Genomic DNA, 20,287 nt, shown 5'->3' on the forward strand with positions numbered 1-20,287 from the left:
TCCCTCCCCCTACCCTAACTACCTACCTACCCTCGGTTTATTTTCTCCGAGCCGTTGTTTTATTTAATTTGTTTTCACGCTCTGCCCCTAACCTACCCCTCTCTGGTTGTTGCGAAGAAAAGTTTTGCCAACGTCGTTCCCCGTGCTTGTATGTGTGTGCAAGCCCGATTAGCCCTTCGATCCTGACCACGAAACCTTTGCAAGTCCGGGCTGCAAACGCCGCCGGCCCGCCGTCAACATGAAGAAGCAAATCCTACGAGTCAAGCAGCTTGCGGATCAGACGCTTCTCGGGTGAGTCGCGCGACCGCCTCCTTTTTAAAAGTTCCAAGCATTCGTAGAAAACCACTTGCATGCTCGGGCCCGACCCCCGAAGTCGACATTCGACTCCTATCGCGACGTCTCGACGTTCTTGGGCGTTTTAGCTTTTCTTTTCTTTCCTTGTTTACGGTTTCCGTCTCGGTCGTCCGGGCGCGCTTGCACAGCGAACCGGGCAACCGTGTGATTCATCCGTCGCTGTTTTGGAGACCCGACGCGGCGAAAAAAATTGCGAGACGCCCCATCGGCTCCGTCTTCTCCGGAGTCATCCGACGTCGTTATCTCAAGCTAGATACTCCGGTATCTCTTTTTTCGCTGTTAACTCAGTCGACTCGCAGGTTCCGCCTTCATTCTCTTGCACTTCGATAAAAGTAAATGGCGACTGGCATTTGTAAAAGCTGCAATTACCGTAGCTATAAATAAGCCGCGTCCTCTTTGCTTGTTTTCTTGTTTGTTTTTGTGTACGGACTGGCTGGGCCTCCGGCGTATTGGCCGCGTTGGGCACAATAATCTCATTTGTTGGCACGCGGTGCTAGTTTCCGGCGTTCCCCCGTTTGTCGCCGGAAAAACAGCGAAGCCTCTGTGAAGATACACGACACTTTCGCGACGGGCTGTCACGCAAGAACCCTCCTTGATATGACATGTTTTTCCATGTCGCGACAGCGCGTAGACCCGGATTTAAGTGTTCTGTCGATCTCGCGCGCGAGGGATGACCGGACGTCGGCTGGCCGGCGAAATTGCTGTTGCTTAAAATGTTCTTAGAGTGAGAAGCAGTGTTGCACGGAACGGCGTTCCAAGGAACGACGTTCCAGGAACCAGTTCCTTTTTGGAGGAACGCCACCGTTCCATTTAGTATCGGTGGAACTGTAACGGTAACTCGTTACGTTTACGTGGGAACGGCAGAGGGAACGGCGTTCCTTCTGTAAACGTTCCTAGGCAATGAACAGGCTCATGCACACAACACATTGTCCATAACAGAGGGGATGGGCGACCGCGCCTGTCACTTGACTATGCTGCATTTTGCTGTGCTGACTTGCTGAGTGCGAACGAGAGACTTCACTAAGTGGCGAATACGGATCGTGGACATTAGTTTGTACTCACACTGCAATATTTAATCAGCACTTGTTAGGCGCCTATGTATTGTTCCTTTCGATGCTGTTTCCTGTGCAAGAAATTTATTTATATTGGTGCATGTGTGAAAATTTCTGGTCGACTATCTGAAGAGCAGTATTCTGACTGTGCATTTGAAGACTAGCATGAAAAATGCCCCATGTGTTGCACTTGTGACAGGCGAGCACGAAAGTTGTAGTTAGACGTGTCTGTGTGTGGCCAGTGGTCTCTAAAAAAAAATCGTCAAGGAGCGTTTCTTTAGATTCCTTTTATCTACATATAACCTGCTTCCGGTGATGTAAAATTCGTAAAATATGTGTATCTTGATGTGAGCTTTAAAATGTTTACTTTACTTCGCCTCAGGATTATCCGGCAGTGACCGTCACTATATTTTGAATAAATATTCAAATGTAACGTGACTGTAACGACACGTTCCAATTTTTGAAATGTAACTGGAACGAGTTCCTTTCTCATTAGAGGAACTTGTAACGGGAACTCGTTCCAATATTGGGAAGGAACGAGGAACGAGCTTTCGTTCCTGTTTTAGAGGAACGTGTACATCACTGGTGAGAAGGCTTCTTTAACTGCAACAGTGTGCCCGTGGTCGACATGACCCAACCTCTGAACGGAAGTGTCACAAGAAAAAAAAAAACAAAAAAAACACTGGCATCTTGTAGACTAACTTGTAGTATTTGCTGGTGCTGCCTTGGGCACCGCGTTGCAGCCGCCTCCGATACGCATATAGCTTTCTTCGTGTTTTTTTTTCTCTGTTGCGCGGGTCTGCGTAATCTGCTATATTCAGCCCTCATCGGCAGAACGCTTATCTCTCTGCAACGCCTGCTCAGGAGCACAGATACGATGCCAGTTACCGCCAAGCCATTCTATCCGTTGGTATTCAGGGCTAAATTTCGAGATGAGCGGGAGACGTATGGGTGGGGGAACAATAAAGCAAGAAAGAAATGTCAGCAGAAGAGAAAATCAAGAACGATATAGCCGGGACGGTCAACTGCAAAGCAAAAGCGCATCATAGCAGAGATACCAAACGGCTACTTGTAGTCGTCTCGTTTCAGAGGGGATTCCACTAAATCATCGCTTTTCATCGGTGCTTTGATGACCGAGCTGTGGTTGGCCAGGAAGATAGTGTACTTTTCAGCGACTTTATTATCATCTTGTTTTTGGCGAGTTATCGTGTGAAGATACGGTGTGTGACGTAATCTGTAGCTGGCCGTGCGTTGCGTACAGCTGACCGTGCGGTTACACGACGCTGCCGACTCACAGACGCGCGTCGACTGTTTTTGCCCGACTGCGGCGTAAAATTAACCGCGCGCCCTAGGAGAGGTTATTTCAGTTCACTGACGTCACCTTGCGCTGATTGGTGGTAGACCCTTGTCGTCAGGTGGGTAAGAAAAAAAAAGAGAGAGAAAACACGTGTAAGAGCTGAGCCAAGTCCGCAACGTGACTGACGGTAGCGTTGACACTTCCTGGTGATGGGCATGCGGCTTTCGACACGGAATGAAAGGAATCGGGAAACGAAAAAAGAAAAAAGTTATTCTGTATCGTAAGCATTGGTGTGACGAGTTGGGTGGAAAGGTCGGCACGAGTGTAGGGATGGAGAGATGAGATTTAGCTCCTCCTGAGAGTCAGATTAAAAAAAGAAATATCCGGTTTGCTACCCTACTCTGCGGGCCAAGGGACTAGAAAGATGAAGAGCAGAGCGGGGCACAGGCAGTGCATAGTGTTCGCAACACGGGATCACATTTACCGTCTGCCTTTCGTGACCATGTTCTTGGACGAAACAGGTTTTAAAAATAAGCTTTGACTATTACAGTTTTATAACCCTTTGGCTGGCGCAACGTAGCCTTGTTCGTCGCTTTTTAAGCCCAACTTTGCCGACATTTGCCAGCTCTAGTCGTTCACGCAGGTTTGCTTGTCGTTACGATCGCACATCTCGAGCTAGTTGGTTGTTCCATGGCAGCTACATAAGGCCGGGGTTGTTCATCACCACAAGACAAATGCAGCGCACACTTGATGAAGACAGAGAGCTCGTGTGCCTCGTGTTCCTCATGGCTCGTCTTCGTGAAGTCTGCTCGGTATTTGCCCCGCGACGTTGCTGGGAGCTGCGGTAACCGTTTCTCAAGTCATTTTATAACGCGACTTGTGAACTATGGTTTTATAAGGCCCCTTTTTGTTCCACGTTGGACATCAGTTTGTAATCCTTTACTGAAGAAAACTCGTATTGATGATAAAGACATTATCGCTTTGTACATTGAAATGAAATACTTTGCGAAACCGGGTTCGAGAAAGTTCGCGTAATAGTATGACGTCGGGGTGCAGTGAAATTTGTCCCCTCCGGCGCATGCCAAGGCTCATTACTACAGCGAGCTTTTCACGAGTAATAATAGTTATTTTTGGTCGTTTTTGTTGACTTTACGTTGAGTTGATAATATCTGGAGTTTTGCGTGCCAAAACCCCGATGTGATTATGATGCACGCCGTAGTGGAGGGGCTCCGGACATTTCGACCATCTGGCGTTCTTTAACGTGCACTGACATCGCACAGTACGCGGGCCTCTATACCATTTCGCCTCCACCGAAATGCGACCGCCGGGTTCGAACCCGCGACCTTCGGGTCAGCATCCGAGCACCGTAACCAGCGTTCCACCTCGGCTGACGAGGTCATACTTCGTACACATGACTGTAGCATTTGAGGAAGCGATATCTTTCTTTATTTTTTTCTTTTTTCGAGCTTTTTAACAAACCGGTCAGTAAGAAGAACGGACTGAAATGCCCCTGTATCCGCTCTCGCAGGTTTGTAATTTTCCTGTAAAACCTTTTCTTTTTTTTCCTCAACTACATATAGACAGAAGGGCCTGCGCGCTCACTGAATACGTTAACAGGTTCGTCTATTCCAACTTTGTACGCTAGCATAAAAACATTCGTCGCGCCTTTCAGTGGTCGTGGTAATTCGACATTCACTTCGGCAACAGGTACTATACGTTGCTTCATTCCGTTCAATTTTTCTTCAGCGATTCCGCAAATTTACATGGAACATCCGCAGCAAAGCATCTGGAAGGTCGTGACATGACATTTATCTGTCACAAAAAATTTTTTTTTTTTTTTTGCCAGTTGCTTTACGTCCTTTCTGCTCCCTGAGGCGAATAAATTTGTTGTCCTCGTAGTCAGTCTTGTATAGTACGCAACAGTTATTACAGATCTCGTAAACTGCGATAAATGACGTGCAGTGACGTCATACTGTACTATACCACCACGGTGGGAAGCTGTTTTTGTGACGTCACGTAGTTGTCATCAGCACACGATGCGCGGCTTCTGCACTTATGACGGCGCAGAGGCCAATAACGTTCCGGTTTATCGCAACAGTGAATATGCTGCGTTGACGTCATCGTAGTTATACCAATACGTTTGGTGTCACACTGTCATTACGTTAAGAATTTGTGGCTGTCTGCTAGGGTGTGGTAGTTGCTGTCATCGGCGCTTTGGTTTCGGATTCGCCGGTGGTGAATTCGCTCTAATTTTATCACTCCACAAAAATTACCAGCGGCCGTTCTTTTTTTTTTTTTTTTGAAATCTCAAAGTGGCAATCGCCTCTTCGCAGGAAGGGCTTCGATTCTCCCATTTGACTTCACCGCCTGTCTCCTCTAATTAAAAAAGTTAGTTGTGTTATTTTTTTCTAATTAATGCTGGTATGAATGTCTCTAGTCATGTTGAGATGTCTGTCGTCATAGGAATCGTAATTCGAGAGACAGCGAGCAAATGTCGCATTTCAATCATTTTTTAAGACTTTGGAACAGATTTCTCGAATCAAAAAAAAAAAAAAATGGTGTAACACTGTGGTGAAATAAACTTCAACTTCAAACTTCAACCCTGTATGCATGCAAGAACGCATGCGCACTTCGACTTTGGTGCACTTTAAAGAATCCTAGGTTGTGAACATGAATCTAGAGTCACTCGCTACCGCGTGATTCATAAGCACGTCGTGATTTTGTGCTCGTAAAATCCGGGTATTTAATAAATTTTTTTTCGTTTAATCATGTAGTTTCGCAAAAAAAAAAAAAAAGAGAAACACTGCACGCTGGCTACAGGGAACAACACCGTGGTTCCTGTGTCAATGGTTATGGCGTAAGCGCTCGTCCACGTCCGGTTTTCAGTGGTTAGGTCGTTCAACTTTTTTGTGTGGCTTGGTTGTTCACGGGCAGCGCTTTATTGACGCTCCTCCATTACGCATACATTACAAGCTCGCCATAATGTGGCTTACGCGACGACGTCGTGTCATTGACCGAGCTACCCCCGGCTTGACAGAATTATTAATGCCGACATTGTCCCCGATGCTACACGTTGTAGTAGACGTCGGAGGGAGAGCCGAGACCTCTGGCTTATTGCTTCTACGACCTCTGCTCGAAGACGCCTATGGATGAGGTTGGCTTATCGCATCGCTTTATCTCTCTAGGCGGTTAGGAAAACTAGTCTGAGAGATAAAAGAAAAACGTGGCCTATTCGCGGCGAGATCGACCTATAGGTGGCAGCACCGTCACCCTGCTAGTGTGGATACTGGTTTCGTGTGGTGTGTGTAGAAGTACACGGGGCTTCTGTTTTCACATCGTGATTTTGTGTTCCGTACCCGCAGAAAACTCTTCGTTATCGATGGTGAGGTTTTGTCCGGTGCCACAATGCCGCACATACTGCACAGAGCCAGGGATAAGCTTCCATTTTTATCCACCGACGCGGAACGTCGCCGACTGTGGCTCGTTAGGCTTCGTAACGGCAAGACGCCTTCCAAGTACGCGATGGTGTGCAGCAAGCACTTCGATGACGGTGCATTCGCAGACGAGAAAGAATGGTGAGTAGTCAGCGATAACTTCGCTAATGTGTGCATTTATATGCTTGTTGCTGCTGTGCACTACGAGCGTGAAGACGGTCGCAGTAAGTGAACGCTCGGGGAAGCTTCCCTGTGCTTTGATTTTCCTACAATTCCGCAGGAAAATTAAGCGAGAATCAATCGAGAAAGAAGAAAATTAATTCATGGAATTTATTCTTTGTCATTCATGTACTGTCTGCGCTGTGAATGCAAAGTTTGTTCGCGCTTGGCTATGAGTCTGTTTAAACGAGAGTCCCCGAGCCATTTTGTAGTTCGCGCATGTTCCATTGTGTTTACATGGCCGCGAGAACAGTTCTCAGTATTCCGCAGGGCAAGTACGTGCACCGAAACGCGGCAAGTGTGCATGCATGATCTGGTGCATAGTAAAGGGTATCGTTTTATGAGCCCTCACTCGCCACGTAAGCGATGAAAATGCGCGAGCGAGTTTATCGCCACTGCTGATCTTGATGAATATATTTTTCTCGCTCGCTCTCTTTTTTAAGGGTTTTCGCGGAAGAGATTGAAGCCTGACGCACTTCCGACACTGAACTTACCAAAGCGCAAATTTGACAGGCATAAGCTACTTCGCAAGTACGCGGGTGTCTTTGTATGCATTTCGCCACAAGTTATAATTGCCCAAGGCAACTTAGTTTTGCGATTTCCGTGTCATTCCATTTTCTGTTCTGTTTAGGGGACAATTTAAGTGCCGAAGTGTCAGACGTGACTTGACAGAAATATTTCTCTGCAGTGGGACCAGGACCGTACACAACTAAAGCTCGTCGCGTAACCTATAAACGACAGTCCCGAAGTTATACACCTAACCAGAACGCGCAAGTGCATGAGAGCCTTTTTTTTTAACCACCGAGCCGCTAAAAGGCTATATTCACATGAGATTTAATACTTCTCATCTTTAGGACAACGCCAAGGGCACTTTGCAATGCGCTTGAACCACAGAGCGGCACCTACACTGATATGACTCTCGTGAACGGACGGTACGACGACCACACACAGCACTCTCGACAAGTGCACTCACTGATCTTATTACAGTACATATACAGCCGATCAAGGCCAAATGCTTCTTTACATCGTGTTAGGCATACGTACGAGCGGTTAAAGTTGCACCAACGCAACGGAACAAACCGCCTTTTGAGGCCCTGCATGACGTACGCGCACATTCAAACACAACGCGGCTAGCAGACGACGCATGGAGCAATCCACACTAGGCGCGCTTCAGCCAGTAGCCGCCAGGCGGCGACTCCGCTCGATCTCGCGGCCAATAGGCAAGACGCGTGTGTCGATGGGTCGCGCGCACGGGAATTTTACTATCGCTTATCGAATAGGAGAACGACCGAACAATGATTCTTGCCGTTCGATTATCCTGTTAACTATACTTGACGACAACGTAGAGTGTATGGTCAAGTTTTTTTAGTGCCCAAATATTCTTGGACTCCGCAAACGTCGGAGCAAAATCGTGTCCGTAACGACATGCCTTGTAATTGGAAACAATATGTGATAATTGCAAAATTTTGGCGCGAAGGTCGCAGGTTCGAATCCTGGACTTGGCGACCGCATTTCGATGGAGGCAAAGTGCTATATAGGCCCGTGTGCTTTGATTTAAGTGCGCGTTAAAGAACTCCAGGTATAGACCCTTTCGCCGTTTACAAACAAAGCTGCTGGACGGCTTCCGGTTTTGTGCGTCGGCGTAGCAAAGTGGCGTTGGCGAGGAACAAAAGCCTTAGCGAGTAACCGGCACATTTTCAACACTTTTCTCACTGTGTCTGGCCAAATATTTTACATAAATATTTTTCTAAGCTGCACACACAACATTATAAGAGTTAGTCCTTCACCTTAAGGCGCCTTCTTTTTACCTGAAAGCGGAAAAAGAGGCTTTCCTTACTCTGGCACAACTTTAAAAGCACGCTTTCTGCTTCGGCGTTAGAGAGTGATAATTGAAGTGACCGGAAGTTTCTTGGATGCAACACCTGCTGCTGCTATCGCAATCTTGAAACCAACCGAAAAGGCGAATAGTAGAAATTTCACGAGCCCTCCACCACGGCGTCCCTCATAATCATGTTGTGGGTTTGGGACGTTAAACCCCAACAATTATTAATGTTACGTTGCAACTTTAGATTATCCTAAATGGAGGTGATTAGTAACTTAATTGTTGGTGGTAATTAAATAATAGAAACTCTGGTCGTGTTTCCCATAGGAACACATACGGTTCCGTAAGAGATGCATGGGAAACATGTCGTGGTATTTAGCGAATAACGGACCCGAACCCCGTACCATCCAAGCATGCAGGGTGTACAACAGACCTTCGAATTTGGCAGTTTAATTGTAGCTCATATGAAGAAAACTAAATTGCCTCTGCACCGATCATCCCGCGATGCTCAAGGGAGTGACGTCACTCAACCATCGGGGAGAGCAACACATGTTGAGATAGCGGGCGGAAGTAATATATGCGTATTCCGTATAGATTCCGTTAAATTTCCGTAATATAACGGAATTATTCGAATGCGTAGGAAATGTTTGAGTAGGGCGGGGGCATCTTGCGTTATCGGGCCTGGTGCCACATGTGTATAAAACGCTCGCTGGACGCAAATGCTGCGTACGCGACTACAGATCGTTGTATGCATGCACTAAGCACAGCGCTTTATACGACTGTGATCCTAAAGCTCGCACATCGGCATTCCGAGACAGAAGCCACTTACGAGGCGAGGCGTCTAAAGTACACATTATCAACTATGCGTATAGGGCGAGGTCGCGTCTGCGCCGTGCGCTGTCAAGTCGAGCAGCGAGCCGTAGCCAATTAATTCGGCTCTCGGTCGTCTGCTATTATGGCCTCGTGGTCGTCGTCGTCGTCGTCTGCAGTGTACTCTTAAGGCCGCGGAACGCAGCGTGCGTGGTTATGATGGGAGGTTCAGTTATAGTACAATCGAGGTCACTTAATAAGACTCGGAGGTGCTCGGCGAGGTAACGGCAGTCACGATGTGCAGCGGCACAAAAGGTCCCCCCGTTAATCCCCCCTCCCCTTTCTTTCTTTTTTTTCCCCCTTTTAACCAGGTTTCGAGACTCACGACTGCTCGTGATAGTTCATATTCTTGGCCCAGATGCTCTGTCTTTTTGTGGCTGCAAAAAGTTTTGTGAACGGCGACAGCGGCAAGCAAAACGGATCTAGCTCCCAAACGCTTTTCTTCCATCCGGAAACAAGTGAAAGTCCATTCGGAAAAAAAAGAAAAAAAAAAGATGGCTCCGCGGTCTCGTTTTATTCTCGCTTTCATTCGCTGGAGAAAGCGATGCGAAACGTCTGTTGGCCATCCGATTTTCTTTTTTCTTTCGTTTTTATTTCCTCTCGAAAACGCGACGAACTCCAGGCGCCGCTGTAAGCATTAGCGATGAGCGGAGGAAACCTTCTTCGCCAGTTCTCCAACTGTTTTTTTTTTTCCTTTTTCTTTTGGCGGAAGAGTTGTTTGTCGTCATCACTTTGGCGCGTTTCCTTTCTTTTTTTTTCTTTCCTTCTTGCTTTTTTGTTACAGAAGAGGATGCTTCCTCTCTTCTGGCGACGTATTCGACGTTGTGAAAAAACGGAATCTGCGCTCTTAGCTCAAAACAGTCGGACACGTGTCAGTCGATGTTTCAGGTGTAATGAGGGTGGGCTGGCGTATCATGTGTCGGGAGATATCTGTTGTAACTCCGTTATAACTAGATTAGTGAAGGCGGTGTCTTTCTGTTCCACTTTCACCACCTTTACTAACGGGACATGATGGTCTCCATGATGTCCACAATGACGTTGACTATAGTTTCCGCCCGAGTATTTAGCTCGTCTAGATTGGAGGCCTTCTTTAGCTAGCTGTACCGTTTTTACCTGCATACTTGTAGCACCAGTCATGGTAAGGAAAAATTACACCATCTCCCGCTAAAGGGGACCATGAGGCGATGCGAAGCCGGAGCACTTGCGCGATCGCGTTCCGTTGGCGTTCGTTGGGCATGCTACCGACCTCGCGCCGTGGAACGCGAAGAGGGACGCTACGCGCGTCGTATCTTCCATCTAGCCTGGCCGTTAATTCTCACGGCGAGCGGGGAACGCGGTCGACAGGCGGGCGAGAGGGGGGCAGCGTGGGAGAGGAGAGAGAAGCGGAGGGGACGCGCATGCGCTCGAGCTCATCGCGGCGTTGCGCAGGAGAGAATGTCGGCATGTCTAGCCCGCGTTTCAGAGGAAGAGTGGAAAGGGGGAGGGAGAGGGAAAGTGGATAGGGGAAGGGGAGAGGGAATGTGGAGAGGAGAGGGTCAGTGGAGAGGGTATGCGCATGCGCAGTAAGGGTGGTCACCCGCACACCACCACCACCGGATTGAGCTCCGCCTTGAGATACTTCGCATCTAAAAAATGTCAGCGGGGTTCCATATACAGACAAATAACTTCCTGGCATGTGTCTTTTTCACGTTGAACCACGCCATCTAGCACATCTTTCCACTTTGTACTGAAGTCCACGAGAGCAGGTAAGGGGGGCGGAAGGGGGGGGGGTTCGCAGTCGAAGCTTCGCTTTATAAAGGAAGTAAATATGCTTGTCAACCTCTGCGCACATACGCACGGTTCATGGGGTTGCGTGCGGGCAAGTACAGTTGTCCCGGAGCTCTCCTCTACGGCTTTTCTAGTGTGTGTGTGTGTGTGTGTCGACGCTACACCGTGCATATCTAATAACTTCGTAGCATAGTATGAGTGCGCGGCGCATGCGCACACTGTCGTCGTTCTGCACTAGTAACTCTCCTGCTCCCGATTGTCCGCGCATTATATTCCTCTTCCTACTTCACGTCAGCCGTACAGACCGCATCCATCACGTACACAGTATGTATCCGCTTCCAGACGCATAATGCTTCGGTGAGACACGCTGCGATTGCTGCATCACCGCGTCTCATTCCAAACATTACATTGTGTACCGCGGTGCCCTATTATCCAGTGGCCGTGCCACTTAAGCCGCACACGTGGCAGAGTATAGAGATAGGTGGGAGTCGTTGGGTGTTATTCGTATCGCGGTCCACGGGTACGCCGCATGCAGAACCAGCACACCCTTCATCCCTCCTCCTGTGACGAGATCCGAAAGCTGTCGTCCGCCGCCAAGCCTGCTGTGTTGTTTCGCATACGCGTCCTGCGCCGTGACGCGACCGCTTGACTGGCGGGCTTCGTGGTTATTGTTGCATTAATATTCTTGTTGTTATTATTCGGGCGCCTCTTTTGATCGCACGCGGTTCGTCTCTATGATCGCGGGACGGCGAACCACTTCCGCCTTTTTTTTTTGTTTTTTCGTTTCGACTGTGATGGCCGACGCCCGCCCCGTTCCCCGTGGATGACGTTCTTCATTGTGATTTCCTTCGCCATTCCTCCTCCCCTAGAAAGATGGCGGCGATGGCGGCTGCCATGTTTTTAGGGGAGTAGGATGGGGGTTCTGCCTCTGTCCCGTCTTGGATCAGAAACGGAACGGTTATTCGTCTGGCTGTCGCGTTTTGTGTGCTGCGAGCACGAATAGGAATTTGACGCTCTCCCTCCCTGAAAGTCAGAACGCCTTCAGTAGTGACGAATGCATTTGTTTTTGCCCTGCATTTCGAGTGTACGTTGGATAGGTGGTGCCTTCCTCTGTCGATGGATGCATACAGATAATGGAAAGTTTCTGTGCGTGACATGTGAAGTAGTGATAATAATAATAATAATAATAATAATAATAATAATAATAATAATAATAATAATAATAATAATAATAATAATAGCATATCTATATTTGAAGTACCCCATACCAACCCGCAAATTTGAATACTGACGCACACAGAGATAATAGAAAAACAAGTATTACAAAGGTAACGCGTCTCTACTAGGGAATCTGCCCCCGTTCGACCTCCTTGAAGCTTGGGTCACTCTTACCTAAAGGTCGACTTGAATTACGTAGGCATGCCAGAGCTGTAGACAGATTTAACTGTAAGAGCGGCTGTCTTTATGGCCACATTCGGACATCAGTCCGCCTCGGTGGTACAGTGGTTACGGTGCTCGGCTACTGACCCGAAAGTCGCGTCTTCGATCCCGGCCGCGACGGTCACATTTCGACGGCGGCGAAATGTTCAGAGGACCGTGTACTGTTCGATGTCAGTGCACGTGAAAGAATACCAGACGGTCGAAAATTTCCGGAGCCCTCCACTACGCCGTGCAGCATAACCATATCGTGGTTTTGGCACGTAAAACCCCAGATATTATTATTACATCTCGGGCATAAGAAATCTTTCGCGGGAGAAAAAGTCACTACAGCCGAAATTTTCCTACAAGTCCCGCCCCTTTCATTCCGCCTCATCTTACCTTATGCACGAGCAGCCAGCAGGGGCGTAGCCAGAAATTTTTTTCGGGGGGGGGGGGGGGGGGGGGGGTTCAACCATACTTTATGTATGTTCGTGCGTGCGTTTGTATGTGTGCGTGTATATATACGCAAGCAAAACTGAAAAAATTTTTTTTTTGGGGGGGGGGGGGGGTTGAACCCCCGCAACCCACCCCTTGGCTACGCCCCTGGCAGCCAGTTCTGGCAGTTGGTTGGTTGGTTGTTCCTAGAGGAATGGCACAACCCACCACGGAGGATCGGCCACAAATCGTGCGGCAGTAGGATTTGTTAATGAAAAAAAAAAAAAGGATAACATAAAGAGATAATTTGTAGGTAAGCGAAAATATTATTTGTGTTTGCGGTTTCCCAATTGAATGCTAAAGAGATAGAAAAAAAGGAAGAGAAAGAGTGAGGTAAATAAATAATTAACGATAAATGAAATAAATAAAGTAAGTATGTACTACAAATATTAGCATGACAGTCTTTTTGATTCGTTTATATAGTTAAATACCGCCTCACATATGTCCCTGTTGCAGTGACCCATTGCCGACGCCCCCAGGGAGAGTAATGCCGTTACGGAAAGCTGAAGTCGAAGTTCTCGGAAAGGAGGTTCGAGGAATCGGTGCCTTAGATGTTGATATCTTAGACAGTTTTGCATCACCGTCCAGGTGTTTTCCCATCTCTTGTTTCCGTGTTATCAACTATAGAATACTATACCTGGCATTCGAGGTGGGTGTTATCGCGAAAACGATGTGACGTGCCAGCAGGGTCGTCCCTGACCTCCATCGGATGTCGTCGGCCGCGTTTTGCCTCGAGCTAAAAAAGACTTTATCGCGTTTATCAATCTACACGCGTGTGTGTATCTATGCACGCGCCGTCGAGGCGCGTTTGGCCGGCTCGTGCCGTTCTCGCTGCCCACCGCGCCGTGTCGCGCTAATCCGGATTGAGACCGAGTGAACACACGCACTCTTTGTGCACGCACGTGCGCCATACGCGAGCTCCTCGTGCTTTGATAAGCCTGTCACCCCTTTTATCTGGATCCCGCTTTGCGAGGCCGAGATTGTTTGGCTTCGGCGCCGTACGTTCCGAGTGAGCTGCATTTATCCACGTTTGTGTGCACTCGGGGCCGCTTCTGTGCTTTTATGCGTCTCTGAGGTGGAAAAGTGCGGCGCTCTGTGAGTGCGCACTAAGTAAAGAAGCAACGCTCTCTCCGCGCTTGCACGAGTCTTTTCAGGTTTTGTCAGCATATGTAGCTAGGGATGCTACCCGCCGCAGCATGAATCGCTACCCTCGAAATCGTTTTAAGTTTTCTTAGTATCTTTTAAGGTAACGTCACCAAACTGTTAAGTTTGAAGCACGCACCTCTTAAATGTAACGATAGAAAAGTGAAAACCTACAACAGAAGACGCTTCGATAGATCCCGGCTCGCGTGATCAACACCGACGCCGCACGTTTCATATCCGCATACGGACAGCTTGGGCGGTGCTTTTCTCTCTCTCTCTTATAAATGAGGCGCGTGAGCTTTGTGAACAGGGACTACGACATTGACACTGTGGCTTCCTGTAGGATTCAGTACTGAATGGGCCTGTGGGCACTGTAAGGGCATGTTTGCAGGTATCTTACCGTTTCAAAGCGAGCCCCGAGGTTGTGAGATTCGCAACTGAAAGCTCTGGATTCGTTCCCATCACCTGAAGACCTTTCGCGTGCACTAAATCTATAACGCTGGATGCATTTTCCGGCGCTTAAGATAAAAAAAAAAAACTGTTGGAGAACTAACGGATTGCGAGATTTGCGTCAAGCGTCACTATTCCAATTAGCTCCAGCTAACCACTTTAGCGGCTTTATTAAACATGTTTCCATTTTTTTTTCCTTCTATAGCCAACCTGCAGTGTAAGTCCATAACTCGCCTATAATCTTCCAATGTACGTTCGTTTGCCCATAAAGTCTTAAACTTTTAGACATGGGCACTTTGTAGCGACGACAATGCTGCAACAAACCTGAGCCGTATATCTGAACACGAAATTGAGTGTGCCGAGCATTGAGATGTTTCACTAGCGATGTACGCGACGATTTCTTTTTATAATAATCACAGTGACCGCACGACGCCCCGGCAAGAAGTAGTCTAAATCTTGCCATATATCCAGAATGAATGAATGAATAGAAGAGAAACCTGTTACGCCGCCTTTTATATTCCTTCTAGATAATTTCCGCGGTCGCTTTTAGCCACGGCCGCGCCAGAACGGTATACTTTTCCAGTGCGGCCGTGGTTTGGCATACAGGTTGTCGTGTTTGCGGAAACAAGTTTTGCATAAAGTCTCGCTTTTGTGACGATGACTCAACGCTCGCGCGCGTCCCTCGGGCGTGTGCGGCCGTCGAGATGACGCTGGCCCACAGCCAGGAAAAAAAAAACTCACGCTTGTACAGCAAAGCGCGATCGCGTGTCGCTAATGGGAGCCGCTTTTTCGCCACGAGTGAAATGACGCTTGCCTTTAATACGTGGGAACATATATCTGAGCGACACCCTCATTCACCGCCGCTCCCGCGATTTGTGAACGGCGCTGTCCTTGCCTGCCGTATATAGTTAATCGAATGCGACCAGCACAATCTACTGTTGGCTAAATGAGGGCTAAAATTGGTTAGTGTTAGTTAAATGAATGATAATGCCTGCTAGTGTGTGCTGAATAGTGGCTAATGGTAGCTATAAGTACGCCTTCTGAAACGAACCTACCTACCTACCTACCTACCTACCTACCTACCTCACTCACTCACTCACTCACTCACTCACTCACTCACTCACTCACTCACTCACTCACTCACTCACTCACTCACTCACTCACTCACTCACTCACTCACTCACTCACTCACTCACTCACTCACTCACTCACTCACACACACACACACACACACACACACACACACACACACACACACACACACACACACACACACACACACACACACACACACACACACACGGGACAAGCTGTAATGCATTTTTGGCACTGTGGGTACTGACTAAATAAATACATAAATAAATGGGTTGTTTTTGACACGCAAGGCAGATAGACAAATCTGTTCTTCTACTTTTCCCATTGCCGAAGGTATGACCTTGGAGAGGAATGAACTCAGTCGAATCCGGAACTATACAGTGTAAAACGACAGCTACAAACTGGATCGCGAACCGGGAGAGAGGGGAATAAAAAAACGGTAGCTCCCACATTCACTTACTGGCCACGTAATAAACGTTTTTCTCTCTCTCTTGGTTGAATTTTTCTTTCTTTCTTCGCAACAGTGGGTCCATCCATATACTCCTTCTGGGGATCCGGTCTGTCGGGGTCGCTTTTTCGAACCGTGAATGAGCTGGGGATCAAACAGCGTCGCTGGTGTGACCCCGGCCGGAGAGGGGAGTAACCAGAGCAAGCAGCTCGGATGCTTGTCTACCGTGGATTCCTCGGCGGTCACTGCTGCCGACACAAGCGTTTCAGGTATATATAATATGGATGAATATACCCCGCCGGGGCCGCGCCTTCGTCCGGCCTGCGAGCCAGAGGGACCAAGTAAAAATCAAAACGAGATATTGATCCGCCTGAAAAAAGAGAGAGAAAGGTCGTCTTGCGTGCGGGAGAAGCCGATGGAAGGAGGGGAGGGGTCAGCGGACGGGCGAATTCCGGCTGGCGTGCACGGCCGGACGCGGAAAGCGAAAGATACAGAAACCGGGCTGAGGTCGTTCGGCGGCGGCGAGCCGGAATTTTTGTCTACTTTTTTCCTTCTGTTCTGCTTCTTTTTGGACTTGTTTTTCTTTTTTTTTATTTATCGCGTTGACCTGCCGCCGTCTCCCAGCTCTCGCATTTTCCTTCCAGATTTATTTATCGGTCTCAACCCGTCGTCCCTGCTGGGTCTGCCCCCCCCCCCCCCTTCCGTTTTGGTGGAACGGAATGGTCGTTAGTGGCGTTTGTCTGCCTTGTTAATCTCTTTGCGTGTGTTTCTTTTTGTACTTATTTCTTTTTGTCCTTTATGGCGCATATTCGACGTGCCTGCGTACTGCGGTACACTGCGAACGTGTTCTGTGATCCGGGAGGCAAGGGCGGGGGGGGGGGGGGGGGGTGCAATTTCTTCTTGCTGCACTTGTATCGCCGTTCACGTGTGTAGTGACCTCGCCCTCATCTGGCGTCGTTTGCGTGGGGGTCCCTCATTTGCGAGCCATTGTTTCCGTTTCGCCGGGCCTCCGCCATCTTTTCTTTCTTTTTCTCCTTTTTTTTTTCTTTTCACGTTGCCTCGTCGGAGACACGCAGCGGCGGTATCGATTGCGCGGGCGTGGAACGTGACGCCGTCACGTCTTTCTGTGATCCTCTTACCTATCGCTTTATTGTTGTTTTATTTTCTGTTTTACAGCCTTATAGACCATCCTATGTCCCTTCGATCTCGTTCGTTCGATCTTGTTCCGGCTGAGTAGTCGTTAGTGAACTGCCAAGTTATTTTCTCTTTTAGCCAACATTTTTTGTCGTCCTGAAACGTTCGAGGTTTGCTTAAGCGCTCGGCTACGCTAACACTCGCTGGCGTCAGCGCCATCAAATGCATATACCGGGTGTTCAGAGTTAAGCTTTATGGTTCCGTTAAAATTCAGCTCTGGGAAGGACGTCAAAACCACCTTTGCAGATAAGCTATGCATCCAGGGGGACACAAGGTGAGACAATAATTATCGCTGTCAGTCACCCAGTTAACTAAGATCGAATAATGAACTTTTTACTGAGTGAAGCAAGCGGGGATGCTTGTATTGAAAAGCTGGAGGCAGTCGCGTTTCTACACAGCTCCACTTGGAAGAACTCTTCTAACGTGTCTTTGCCCGAGATATCCCGCCGCAAAGTTTAATTGCGGTTTACGTTTAACTGCAAAGTTTAACTGTCACTTTACAGCCGTATCAGATGCTATCGGAAGTCATTAGTCATCGTATACACAACACTATTAGTCATGGTGCTCTTTGGCCACACTTTACCCTTGTGCCATAAAAAAAACACACACACACACAAATCATCACCACTATCAGTTTCCCCTGTATCGGGTAGCATACCACTTTTTGTAGACTAGTTAACATCCCTGACATTTTCTTTCTCATTTTCCTTCTCTCAAGCCCATTTCCCAGTAAGACGCTGATGATTCAGCCTCGTCTCAAAAAGCGTTGTTGCGTGCTTTTTTTCGTTTTTTTTTCTTCTCGAATTCGGCGCTCCCTGCTCGGAAGTTTCGCCCGGAAGCGCCAAGTCGTCTCGTGAGTGCTTGCGCTCTGGAGACTGATGAAGACGAAGCGCGCTTGCTCCGGAGACTGTATACTCCCGCGACGGTCTGGCCGACCTCTCAATTACTGCCAATTAGAAGGGCGAGCTGTGACCCCGCGTGACGCGCCATACATATGAAGTGCACGGCTGGAGCACTATATTTGTATGAAGCGCTGCAATTGTATGCGGCTGACACTTTGTCGCGCTGGTGGCGAGACCGCGGACACCACTCCGCTAATTGAAGACGACTTCCGTGGAAGAAATGAACCTTGTTTTTTTTTGTTCTTCTTTCTTTGTGTCTCGTGTATTATAACGGGAGGCTATTTTTAAGTCGGGCTTTCTTTAGGCGGAGAGAGCCGAGGCGCCGGGCGCTTTCTCAAGATCTGTTCCGGGATTGATATGATGAACGCACGCATCGCAGACGAGAAGTCTCGAGCTCCTGCTGATGGCGCGCATTGAAGCTGAAGTGGTACAGCATGCCAGTATATATATATATATATATATATATATATATATATATATATATATATATATATATATATATATATATATATATATATATATATATATCGCTGCGAAATAAGTGGACTGTCGTCTTAACGGTGTTATTTATCTGCCGCTGTCGCCAGCGGGGAAGAAAATAAGAAACGTGTTTTAGTTAGTTGCAACTCTGGCCCTGACTCTGGCACTGACGAAAACTGCAGCAGCAACTGCCGCAGTTCTCGCAGAACTGCGGTCAGTGTTGCGAATCATTTAATGATCACAATGAAATGCCAGAACTAAAAAGGCCATTATATGCGACTTTCAGGAATAGTCCCGCATATCGCAGTGCATTGCAACGCCGTTGAGTTGTGAACGAAGACATTTTGATTAGTTGCAATTCTCCGTGAATCTTTCGAGAGGAATATGTGACCATTTTATTTATTTATATATATATCTTTAACAACGATTTTATGACAGATGAAGGGAAGTAACTTTGAGTACTGTACTAGTGGGCTTTCTTTTTTTTTTTAGCTTGGTCCTTTAGTTTGTCTTTAATATGCACTTATTGTTTATAGAGCGAGAAACGTTGAGTCACTCTCAATTAATGATGACAGCTGCAAACATTGTTACCCTATTTGAAACACGGTGGCGACAAATATTGGTGCAGCGCGATTAAGCGAACGAAATTTTCGCCGTGTTGGCTCGACGCAGGGACACGAGAACTTTATTGCGCTGCTCGACAATTGGTGCAGTGTTTGTGAGGCCCCCCCTCTCGTGTCTTTCAGGGCCATGCGTCGATGCGTGGACGAAATAGAGAGATGACTGCAGAGTGGCCCCCACACGTTCGATCGCGTATAGCCTTGGGGCGACACATTGTGCGCGTCAACCTCGATTGTGGAAGGCTGTCATTGCCTGTGCATGGGATGTCGTTACTGCAGGAGCGTTCTGCAGCCATTGTTCGGAACCGTTCGGAGAAGGCGAAATGGCGTTTGACGGCCGGGCGTCGCCACCTTTGGCCTTGGACGTAAATGGGGCGATTGCGTTGCGACCCGCGCCTGTTATACTTCGTCGCTCAACTCTGCGGTGTGCACACGTGCGTCGATGGACGATTTGCGGTCCGACATATTTTTCTACAGGGGCACGCGCCGTGCCCATACTTCGTCGCTCAACTCTGCGGTGTGCACAGGTGCGTCGATGGACGATTTGCGGTCCGACATATTTTTCTACAGGCGCACGCGCCGTGCCCCCGTCCACTGCCATTAGACACTTTTAGTTGGGCGTACGTATCGAGCCCACGTACGCAGCACTGCCACGGGAGAGAACTGCGCATGTGCAGTACGTAACGCATCGATTCCAGAGATGCGCGCGTACGCCCGATAAAAAACGCGGCGTGCGTAAACGTGACCAGGCGAAGCGTACGCGGCGTGACGCTCTCGCGATATCTCGATTGATATAGGAACCAGATAGCAAAACGGCAGCGATGGCGTCGAACGCAGAGAGCAACAAAGCCGGCCCAAATCGAGTTTATTTTACTTTGAGCGACGATATTGCGCTGCTAGCGGAAATACAAACTAGCGATCCGTTTAGGCACCCGAGCAGTGCGAAGAGATAGCTTGGCGCCTCAGGAAGCCCTGAAAAAACCTTTTACAGCGCGCTGTGTGCGCGAGCGCCTGAACCTGTTGCTGGCACGGTACTCGGAGAATTATCAGCGAAACCAAAAAAAGTAAGTCTGGATGGTTGTTTCCGAGCACGTACAAAATAGGGTGCGTTAGTCGTTGTGCGACCAAACACACAGTAAAAGCGCACGCACATGCAAAACCTCGCGTAACTGAACAAACCGACGTAGACCATGGATCCAAAAAACGATTCGCCTTGGCTTGGATGC

General features: G+C 48.2%; 1 protein-coding gene across 1 annotated transcript in view; it reads left to right on the forward strand.

Annotated features, from left to right (window-relative positions):
• Nucleotides 1-6: 6 nt before the first annotated feature.
• LOC119399427 (rho GTPase-activating protein 44) overlaps nt 7-20,287 on the forward strand; it is a 161,718-nt gene continuing 141,437 nt past the window's right edge. Inside the window, exon 1 of the mRNA XM_037666231.1 lies at nt 7-291. Coding sequence (XP_037522159.1) covers nt 239-291 — 53 coding nt within the window. The 5' untranslated portion in view covers nt 7-238. The remainder of the gene's footprint in view (nt 292-20,287) is intronic.

The sequence above is a fragment of the Rhipicephalus sanguineus genome, chromosome 7 (assembly GCF_013339695.2).
Source record: "Rhipicephalus sanguineus isolate Rsan-2018 chromosome 7, BIME_Rsan_1.4, whole genome shotgun sequence".
In the NCBI taxonomy this organism is placed as follows: Eukaryota; Metazoa; Arthropoda; class Arachnida; order Ixodida; family Ixodidae; genus Rhipicephalus; species Rhipicephalus sanguineus.